The following is an 11,914-nucleotide window of genomic DNA, read 5'->3' on the forward strand; positions in this document are numbered from 1 at the left end:
TAACATTGTACTAGAGAGTATAACAAGGCAGGAAATGAAATAAAAAGCACCTAGACGGAAGGGAAGGAGTAAAAACTATCTCTATTTGCAAGTGGCATGATCTTATATATGCAAAATCTTAAGGACAATTTAAAAAACTATTAGAACTAATAAATCAATTTGGCAAGGTTGAAGGCTACAAGATCAATATACAAAAATGAATTATATTTTATGCATTAGTGATGCACAAAATGCAATTTAAAAATTTTCCATTTATAATAGCATCAAAAAATACTAAAGAATAAATTTATCAAAAAAAAAAAAGTGCAAAAGCTACACTCTGGAAACTGTAAATATTGTTTTAAAAAAATAAAGAAGACCTAAATAAATGGAAAGATATCCATGTTTATGGATAAGACAATACTGTTAATATGTCAATACTTCCCCAATTGATCCACAGATTCAATTTATTCTCTATTAAAATCCCAGCTGACCTCTTTGGAGAAACTGACAAGTTGATCTTAAAATTCATATGCAAAAGCAGGAAATCTAGAACAGCCAAAACAATACTGAAAAAGAAAAGCAAAGTTGGAGAACTCACACTTCCCAATTTCAAAACTTATTATAAAGCTACAGTAATAAAAACAATATGGTACTAAGATAAGAATAAACACACAGATCAATGGAATAGAATTTTAGAGTGTCCAACAAATGATGCTGAAACAACTGGATGTCCACATGCAAAAAAAATTATTTTTGACCCTTTCTTCATATTATACACAATAATTAACCTAAAATGGATCAAAGACCTAAACATAAAAGCTAAACTAGCAGTCTCAACCTTTTTGGCACCAGGGACTGGTTTCACAAAGACAACTTTTCCACAGATGGGAAAGGGGTAGGCATGGTTTAGGTGGTAATGAGAACAATGGGGCAGAAGATTCCGGCAGTAATGCGAGCGAAGAGGAGCACAGGGACCCACTCATCTCCTGCTCTGAGCCTGGTTTCTGACAGCCCATGGCCCAGAACAAGTCCAGTGGTTGGGGAACTCTGAGCTAAAGCATTCACAACATCAGGTTAGGCAATGGTTTCTTAAATATGACATCAGAAGCATAAGCGATAAAAGAAAAAAAGAGGAACACAGACTGAACATCACTGAAATTTTAAAACTTTCATGCTTCAAAGGACAATATCAAGAAATGACAATGTACAAGTGGGAGAAAATACCTGCCAATCATATATCTGACAAAAGGCTTGTATCCAGAATATATGAAGAATTCTTAAAACTCATCAAAGGCAGAAAATATCCATTTTTTAAAAATGAATAAAGGATCTGAATAGACATTTCTCCAAAGACGACATGCAAATGGCCATCAGCACTACAAAAGTTACTCAACATCATTAAACCCAAATCAAAATGATGATAAGTAACAACTTCACATCCACTATGATGACCAGAATAAAAAAGTCCTTGTATACCTATGGCTGATTGATGTGGCTGGATGGCAGAAATCAACACAATATTGTAATTATCCTTCAATTAAAAGTAAATAAATTAAGAAAAAGAAGTCCAATAACTACAAGTGTTGATGGAGAAACTGAATTCTTTCATATTGCTGAAATATTATTTGGCAATAAAAATAAATGAAATACTGATACATGCAGAACATGGACTACCCTGGAAGCCATTATGCTAATGAAATAAACCATCACAAAGGATTATACGTAAATTATTCCATTTATACGAAATGTTCAGAACAGGCAAATATATAGAGACAGAAAGTAGATTAGTGATCACCTAAAATTGGGACAGATCAGGGGACAAGGGAATTGGAGGGTGATAGCTAGGGCTTTAAAGCTTCCTTCTGGAATAATACAAGTGTTCCAAAATGGATTGTTGTGATGATTTTACAACTCTATAAATACATTAAAAGCCATTCACCATACAACATAAATGCGAGAATTTTAGGTATTTGAATTGTATTTCAGTAAAGCTATTTTTTAAAAAGATATCCGACAATCTAAGGCAAGGTCAGCAAGCTATAGGCCACGGGCTAAATCTGGACCACCATCTATTTTTGTAAATAAAGTTTTGCTGAAACACAGTTATGCTCATTTGTTTATATATCGTCTATGGCTATTTCTGTGCTATAACAGTAGAATCGAGAAACTGTGACAGAGATTTTATGACCCTTAAAGCCTAAAATATTTACTATCTGCTGTCAAGAGGAAAGGTTTTTTATTAACCTCAGGTATAAAGCGAAAAGAACACTATATTGTGGGGTTTCCATAAAAGTGAAATGTATGACAGTTAAAGCACAAAAGACAGAATGAAATGGAACTGCATTATTATTAAGTTCTTATAAGATACATGAAGTCACATATTATTTGTGATGTTAAAGATTCATATTATACACGCTTTTAAGAAAGACACTGAAAGAGGAGGGTAGGGCAGGAAATCCTTTTGGGCAGAGGACTGTGTACCAACACAAAGCACATGTTCTGCTAGCAAGAAACTCACTTTTACCCAAGACTATCCTCATATATGTGACAGACTTTCACTGTCATGAAGGGAAGAGTAAAAATGTAAAAACAATCAAATGAAAAGCACACCCTCAAGGCCCAGGCTCAAAGGGCCTGCCTAAGACTGAGGCTTTGTCAAGATAATGAATGCCCCTCTGCCCTCACCCCAAACCTCACACAGAGTAAGAATCGATAACCATCTACAGCTTGGCAGGTGAAGGGCACCATGAGCACAAAGACAGAGCTTCTGTGACACACGCATACAAGAATACTGGAAGTGAAAGGCCTAACCAACTAATAGACTGGCAGAGGACACATACCTATTCCTAGTAATAAATACTATTACTTCAATATCTACTGTTCTTTACTCGTAACATCCAGCCTTTGATCAAAAATCTCAAGAAACACAAATAACAGGATGAAAAATAACTAGTAAAGAGATAATGCAGTTAACAGAACCAGACAAAAATATTGACCCAGATATAGGAACTATCAGAACTATAACTAATAAAGGATCTATGGGAAAGGTGGGGGAAAAAAATTCATGAATCAGTAAGAAATTTCAGCAAAATGGGAAGTACCAAAAAAAAAATTTAACAAAAAATAAGGTGTCAGAGATGAAGAATTCTTCCAACTGGCTTAACCACAGACTGGACAGAGCTGAGCATCATCAGGGAACTTTAAGATAGATCAACAGAAACATTCTGAAAGCAAGCGCATCAGCAGTTCAATCTTTAAAAATAAGAAGTATCAGAATGGTTAAGAGTACTACTTTTGAAGTCAAAGTATCTGGGTTCAAATTCCAGCTCTACCATTTACTAGTTCTGTGACTGTCAACTTGCTTAACTACTTTTGACCTCAATTTAGCACCATTTAAACAGGTAACAGTAAAAAGTGTTATAATTGTTATAACTGAATTATAGTTATGCAACATATTACAGTGCCTGTCACACTAAACCCACATCGATATTCCCATTATTTCTATTACTATTAATATTAGTATTAATATCTAGTATTCCCAGCATGATCCATAGCTCTTAATATTTGGATATATGTCAGAGCTTTCTTCAGTTGTAACTGCTACAAACTAAAAGTCAAAAACCTTCACTGAAGTAGAAAAAGCAGTTTTTAAATTTCCTTGTAATTTAGGATAATTATAAACTTAGAAACTGAAGTAAAGCATATTACTCACCCACACAGAAAAGAACAAAAATTTACAAGTTCCTCAAAAATCATTTTGAAAAATGTCTTAAATTTTATCATGAACCTTGTATATTTTATTCAAATATACAGAGATGCATAAAATAGTTTTAAGTACTGTCTATACTTACCTGAAACCCAACTCAAAGCAGAACAAGAATGAGTGAACAAATGAAAAGGCTGAATGAGAAAATCAATACCTGAGGAGGACAAAGTAAGGTTCTTGCCAATCAAGTAAGCCTCTCAGATTTATAGTTATTTTAAGATTTTTCCTTGAACAGATCACTTGAAACTACACACTTGACCCTTAACACTAAAAATAATAATTTAAATTTTGAGGTACGAAGACCCATTTGAAGAAAATCTTTGTAATGTGTTACAAAATCAATAAAGATTGTTTATGATTTTGCTTTCTATGTTCTGATATGATATAGTAAGTTATTTTTTAAATTTGGTTTCAAAAAACTCTCTCTCTATTCTGATAAAACAATACAGTTGACAATGAGAATTTTTACCCACTCTGCCTTGATTTCATGAGATTTTATAACTAAATTCAAAAGTCAGTTTCAGTAACAACAGTAGTCTACATATTTAACTTCCCTGGTGGCTCAGACAGTAAAGCATCTGCCTACAATGCGGGAGACCCAGGTTCTATCCCTGGGTGGGGAAGATCCTCTGGAGAAGGAAATGGCAACTACTCCAGTACTCTTGCCTGGAAAATCCCATGGGAGGAGCCTGGTGGGCTACACAGTCCATGGGGTTGCAAAGAGTCAGACACGACTGAGCGACTTTACTTCACTTCACATATTTAACAGGTTTATTTTTCTCTCTGTATATAGTTTTAAATGTTTTTATTTCTTAATTGGAGGGTTTTATTGTATATACGACTTTTATTCTAAATAACTGTAAATTAGTTATAGAAGAAGGCAAGGTATTTATGCTAAATAAATATAAACTTTAAAATTCACTGATTTATTGATCTACATACATATATATATATATATATATATATACACACACACACACTAAAATCTTGTTATGGGTTGAACTGTATTCTCCCCCAAATTTCTAAGTTGAAGTTTTACATCTCCAGTAACTCAGAATGTGACTTTATTTGGAAATAGGGTCACTGCAGACATAATTTGTAGAGATTAAGTCAGTCAGGTGGGCCCAAATCCAATATGTCTGCTCTGCTTATAAAATGGGACATCTGCAGACAGACATGTACACAGGGAGACGGCCAAGTAGAGATAAGGCAGAGATCAGGTGATGTTTAGACAAGCCAAGGAACACAAAAGACTGCCAGCAAAGCAACCGACCTCATCAACCTCAGAGGGAACCAATCCTGACAATACCTTAATCTCTGACTTTTAGGCTCCAGAACTATAAGACAACAAATTTTTGTTGTTTAAGTCACCCAGCCTGTGGTACTTTGTTACAGCTGCCCTAGAAAATTAATATACACCATCTCTTTTATAACAGATTTATTTATATTTGGTGTCAATAGACACCAAAGACTGCCTCAATAGTGGGAAAAAAATGATAAACCTCTTCTGTATAAAGGAGGAATACAGATTCCTTTAGATTCCTCTGAGAGAGGAATCAGATTCCTTTCTAACAATTAAATGTAGTGTGGCAGTTTTAATACTCATCAAAATGATATAATTTTATTTAAATTTTAAATAAATTTGTCATTAAAATGTTTTTTTTTCCCAACATTTCATAAAATATGATTCTACCTGAAAAAAATACTCCCTCTTTTGAGGTGGCAGAACATGATGTTCTCTTAAAGCATTGTGATTATGAGAGCGTGAACCCCAATCGTGAGAATTACTTAGTTGCATCTATGTAGGCAAACTCATGTGAAACAGTCTGCTTCTAGCTCTCTGCTCACTTATCATATATTAAACCAGTGTTCATGAGGAATGTCAATTTTACTGCTTATCTTCAATCAGCAAATGTTTCTGATTATGAATTATCACTTAAACTACCTGGCACAAAATCCTTAGAAAATAAAGGTAGCATAGAGAATTCTTAAGGCTATATGATTTACACACAAAATGTAACTTGATTTAAAAAACTGGTTGCTAAAAGCAGCATACTTGTTTTTGGCTCTGATCTTTAAACACTAAATATTAAAGTGTATTTTTAAACTTTGTTTAAGTGACCACGTTCTACAGGTATTTTAATAAAGAAAACTTCTTAAGATATAAAAATGGAAACGTGATCACTAAAGCAAAATATAACAAATGTGAACAGAACATCTGGCCAAAGAGACTTATGAAAGGGATTTTATCTAAGGCTTATTGAAGGAAAAGACAAAGAAAGAAAGAACCGATAAACTGAGACTTAAGAGACATATCAATCAAATACCATGCTGCTGCTGCTGCTGCTAAGTCACTTTAGTTGTGTTCAACTCTGTGCAACCCCATAGACCGCAGCCCACCAGGCTCCCCCATCCCTGGGATTCTCCAGGCAAGAACACTGGAGTGGGTTGCCATGTCCTTCTCCAATGCATGAACATGAAAAGTGAAAGTGAAGTCGCTCAGTCGTGTCCAACTCTTAGCGACCTCATGGACTGCAGCCCACCAGGCTCCTCCGTCCACGGGATTTTCCAGGCAAGAGTACTGGAGTGGGGTGCCATTGCCTTCTCCGTCAAATACCATAGATCTTGTTTAAATTCTGATTTGTAAAACCAACTTCAAACAGAATTTGAGACAATAAGGGACATATGAACACTCACTCACTAGACATTTGATATTAATAAATTATGTATTTTTATAGGTAAGAATAGCATTGAAGTGAAGTGAAAGTTGCTCAGTGTGTCCAAGTCTTTGTGAACCCATGGACTGTAGCCCACCAGGCTCCTCTGTCCATGAATTCTCCAGGCCAGAATACTGGAGTAGGTAGCCATTCCCTTCTCCAGGGAATCTTCCCTACCCAGAGATTGAATCCGGGTCTCCCGCAATGCAGCTGGATTCTTTACCATCTGAGCCACTAGGGAAGTCCAAGAATACTGGAGTGGGTAACCTATTTCTCCAGCGGATCTTCCAACCCAGGAATCGAACCGGGGTCTTCTACATGGCAGGTGGATTCTTTACCAGCTGAGCTACCAGGAAGTCCAAGAATAGCAATTGGATTATAGTAAAAATGGGGACTCTTATCTTTTAGACCCAATTGAAGTAGTTATTGATATGTAAGAAATCATACTGTAGCTGGTATCCACATTAAAACAATTCAATGGTGACAGATACAACAGATGAAACAAAACAGGCCACATGTTAATAAACATTAAAGGTGGGTGACAGAGACATGAGGTCCACTGAACTCTCTTTTACATACATTTTCCATAATAAAAAATTTAAAGGTCTATAGGTAACTAAGCTAACAGCATATTTATAGTGGCTGTTAGAGATTAACTTGCAATTGAACACAGGGAATCATCAACTTGAGTTCCATGAGATGGAAAGGGGGAAACTATTTACTATCAATTAATTAGCAAGAAAATAGAAAATCCTTAGAATCCTGATATTTGTGTAAGTTGTTAAACTAATGAGAGTTATGGCAAAAAACCCACAACTCCACTACATTCCATATAACCCCTTCCTGTAAGGTAGAATTCTCAGCAAAATGGAAGAGGAATCTATGTTTTTAAAGTTAAAAAAAAAAAAGAAAAGCAAAAGAAGTCATCACTGTAACCTGGTAAGTAATGTCTTTTCAGAAGGTAAAAGTCGATAAAAATTCAAGATATTTAAAATCTTTAATGCCATAGAAAAAATGTTACTAGTGGAAGCATTTTACCAAGGAATTACTTTACAAACATATGCTGTGACCTATTACACAGAAGTAGGACAGAAACAGTGATTAGTAGGGCCTAAAACATTTCTTAAACAAGTAATTACTTTGCTAATACAAAGACATTTATCTTTAGAGTTAGATGAGTTTCCTCTATGCCTAAGAGGAAAATGGTTGTTAACAGCTTTGGTAGAAAATATCATTGAAAATTAAAAATTCAAACAGTGAGGTAAACATAAAATAGAAGAGCATTAAAACAACAACAAAAAAAGGCAAACTATATTAAGATACTAGGGGAAAAAAATCACTGTATAGTAGAAAATACTTGGGTAACTGATGCTTCTAAGCTCTTCTACTACTCTGGAAAGTAGAAAACTCCTTGGGCCTTTTATACTATTCCACCTGTAGAAGAGTTCCCACTTTCTGAGCCTACATATTTCCTTTCATCATTGGTAAAAAAAATTCATGACTTTCAGAATACCTGGTTGATTGGAAAAAAGATGACATTTGCAACTAGACATGAACAATGCGATAAAGGTTTAGCCACTGAAATACTGGTGAAGAGTGTTGTGTGCCAGTGTCCAAAAAGTCTCCTTAAAAGACACTGTACATACTTTTTATCTCTTTTTGTCTGCATTCTGGATATTCTGCTGCTAGGGAAGGCTGGAACTGTAATAGCCATTTTGGAAATAAAATTTTATTTTCCTCGGGCAGTCACTAATTTGGGGTTTTCCTAAAACTGAAGAATTTAATCCTAGATAGTACAAAACCACATTGTTATATATACTATACTACCTCAAGATTACTCAACAGTAAATAAGTAAATGAAAATAAAATGCTAGAAAGAAAAGAACCATAGAAGAAAAGATCACATATGGTATTCCTACCATTTTGCTACAAATAACAGAGAAAGAAGGGGCTTAATGTTCTTCCCCGCAACCCTGCCCCAAACAGCATAGTTAGCAGGGTTAGTATTGGTAGACTAAATCCATATATTCATTATCCCTTTGTTCTTTCATTCAGCAAACATGTATTAAACATATGATGTGCCATGTAGTAAGGTGCCTGAATAAGATAGAAAAGATTCCACTTTAATAACATTTACATTCTAGTGCAAAGGTAAAAAGTACTAGATATTTAATAAGGGAAAATATACAAAGAGCTTAGCTGTTCTCCACTGATGACACAGTCTCATTATCAAAAATACAAATCAACTAAAATTAAGTTCTTATTTAAAATGAAGGTGCTGAATCAGAACCAAAACTATTTAACATTCATTCCAATGAAGTCAAATGTTTCTATGAACCTTTATTCATGAAGAGAAAGTGTGTTTTATCTATCTTTTAATTCCATAATGGAAAAAACTTTTGACATCTCATAACATCTTGAAACTACTTTTACAGAACACAAAAGAACACAGAAATGACTATGACAAAAACAGAAAACAAGTTTTGGTAAGGAATTTACTCAAGGAACTTAAAATCTAATTGAACCTTCAGGAACAGAGATAATTTAGTCATGTAAAGAAACTGCTAATCAGTCTACAAAGGGGCTCCAAATTTGTGGTGTCTAAATAAGACAAAAAGTCAGACTATGAAAAGGCCCAAGCAACTTCTAGGTCCACTAAGGCTTCAACAGAAACACATTTGTACTCCCAGTCAAGTGATAAAAATAAATGATTGTGGGCGTGGAGGTTAACATAGTAATGCATACCCTCTCATTAATCTAGGCATGACAGACAGTAGTTCAGAGCTAGATTGCAAAGATACAACACAAAGAAGGGAGTAAACTGAGAAGAGGCTTAAAGTCAAAAGAACAAGCCACCTAAAGGCAGAACAAGCCATGCACCATTGATGTTTTCTTTATATCCTGATGAATACTGACTAATCGCCTAGAAAACAATGGTCCTAGTGATTTCCTCAACAGATCTCTACAGATCAAAAGAATTACTATATACCTAACTTTCCATAGACAGGTGGTTTAGGTACTTCAAATATGAATCACTTGAATAAGACATCTCACTTAGTAATTTATGCAATGGAAGGCCACAGTGAAATGTACTGTAATATAACATAACTATAGCAAAACTGTACACAGGCAAACCAAGATAGACCCTTGACAATAGCCAGCACATACGCCACAATATGGCATAACTTAGGAAGAGGAAAATGTAAAACATAAATATTGCATATTTATATGTAATAGAACATATTTATTATATCATATATGTAATATTACATATTTATAATAAAGTACGGTTATTTCAATACAAACTAAGATGATACAATGCTTTTAACATGTACAACATATCAAAGGGTATTAATATTACAGGACACATATATCTGATCCCCAAATGATTAAAAAGGGTTATTACATACATTGAGATTTTATTATGTTTCAATACGCCTTTTACATTTGAGTGGTGACTAAACCAGTAACTGGCATAATCTGCTGAGTAGTTCTGATAAAATTAAATTGACATTTGAATTTAAAAGTCTACTGTTTCATATAAAAGTATACATGTCACAAAAACTGGTTGTATCACCTAATGTCATTGTTCAATCTCAATAAAGACCAAAAACACCAATTCTCTCTGAAAATGGACCTTAAAGGATAAGAGACTTAGTTTATTAAATTAATAGAAAATTAAGCATAGATGGCATAGGTTCTTAAATTTGGGGTCCAAGATCTATTTCAAGGAATCCAAGAAAAAACTGAAATTTTATATAAAATTTTGAAATGTTGGCTATTATAAGACAAGTATGATATTTAAAGAAGAATCAATACACCTAGAAGTGAGATGATCTTTTCCTTAGCCCAACAATTTTATTAGACCTTAAGCATTCAACTGCAAACACCTGGATAACATTACTGCATTTCCACAGAGTTACACTGGACAGACCTCTTCCCAAAGCAGTTAAAAACAAAAACAAAAAGAATCAAAGGTGACACCAAAAACCACCAACTCAAGAGATGAAAAGCTTTTAGAAAACTATGTGGGATCTTTAAGCACAGTCAAGACCAAAAGAAAACCTTGAGAGTTTCAGCATAAAAGTAAAGAGAATGAAGCATGTTTCTCCAGATATCTCCTTTATAAACCTCTCCCTCGTTTCAAGAACTAGTATTAAATTAAGTATAAGATGTCAGGTATTCTCTCCCACAATTTTAATGGTCAATTCCTAATACCACTACCCCACAGAACGGGAAGAAAAAGATTTCTCCCAATTCCAAGAAAGTGGGCAAAGCTCAGGTGTGCAAAAACAAAAGACTCTCTCCATCTGTCAAAATGAGGAGGGGACTTGTCACCCTGGTTTGAAGGAGTCGGGGGTGGGGGTGCTTGGCGAAAGAGGCGGGGACCTAAATCTTAACTGCTGCACGTGATGGCCTCGGCTCTTAAGAAATGTAACCGTGCCAGACTGGTGTGGATATGAAAAAGCAACTGAGTGGCATAGGTGGTGGCAAAGGCAAAACCTGAGCCTCCGGTGAAGAGCTACGTGGCACTAAGCAAACAGAGCTTCGTCTCCCCCACCCCCTGCTTCCGCCCCAACCCTTTTCCCCTTTGGTTACCAGTTGCTCCAGATGCCGTAGAGTAGTTCAACAAAAGCGAAAGAGAGGTTCAGGCACAGGAAGAAAAACAGGTTCCGAGACGTCTTGTCCGACAGGATAGACCTAGGCGTGATACAAGTGGGGATGAACGGGGAAAGTCAAAGGAGTGCCAGACCCGGACGCTGGGTACCCTTTCAAGACCCTCCCAGTCCACACGTTCCTTTCCTCACACGAACGAGTGTGTCCCAGACGCTCCCTCCCTGGACCTCGGGCCATCTTTAGATTTGGGCCTTCTCCCCTTGTGCCGGTCACCCACTTCCCGCAAACACAGTTCCCCGCACCTAAACCAGCCTGAGATCTTGCGGAACAGATTGAACTTGGGTGGTTTGTATTCATCGTCCTTGATGGACAGAGGCAACATCTTCTCTGCCCGGCGAAGGGCCGGGTCTACTCCCCTCTAGTAGTGGCTCCGTGGGAGATGGTAGTGATACAGGTGACGCTTCAGATGTGATTCCCACTGCCTGTCCCGGGCCGCGCGCCGCTTCCAGACACAGACTCAGACAGACACCCGGGAACCGGGCGACTTCCGGCCCGGGCCGCGCAACGCGTCCTGGGACGGGAAAGGGGGAAGGAGGGGCCGAGGGCGGGACTTGCGCGGTGGGGCGGGGCTTACGACGAGGGCGGAGTTGCGAGTTTTACAGAAGCCAAAGAGAGGTGGCATCCTGTAGGTGGTCTCAAGGGCCGACTTGGAGTCAAGTCCCGCCACCTGTACTCAGGAAGAAAATCCTGAGGTGGCAACCCACGAATTGGGCTGGCCGGAAGGTTGAGAGCCCGCTCACGTCCACTCCGACTACCTATCACTGCTGTTCTC

General features: G+C 36.7%; 1 protein-coding gene across 1 annotated transcript in view; it reads right to left on the minus strand.

Moving 5' to 3' along the window:
• Positions 1-11,650, minus strand: part of SLC30A7 (solute carrier family 30 member 7) — a 99,670-nt gene extending 88,020 nt beyond the window's left edge. Inside the window, exons 1-2 of the mRNA XM_027536379.1 lie at positions 11,385-11,650; positions 11,065-11,166 (exon numbers count right to left, since the gene is read on the minus strand). Coding sequence (XP_027392180.1) covers positions 11,065-11,166; positions 11,385-11,464 — 182 coding nt within the window. The 5' untranslated portion in view covers positions 11,465-11,650. The remainder of the gene's footprint in view (positions 1-11,064; positions 11,167-11,384) is intronic.
• Positions 11,651-11,914: the final 264 nt, after the last annotated feature.

This window comes from Bos indicus x Bos taurus, chromosome 3, assembly GCF_003369695.1.
Source record: "Bos indicus x Bos taurus breed Angus x Brahman F1 hybrid chromosome 3, Bos_hybrid_MaternalHap_v2.0, whole genome shotgun sequence".
NCBI classification, from domain to species: domain Eukaryota; kingdom Metazoa; phylum Chordata; class Mammalia; order Artiodactyla; family Bovidae; genus Bos; species Bos indicus x Bos taurus.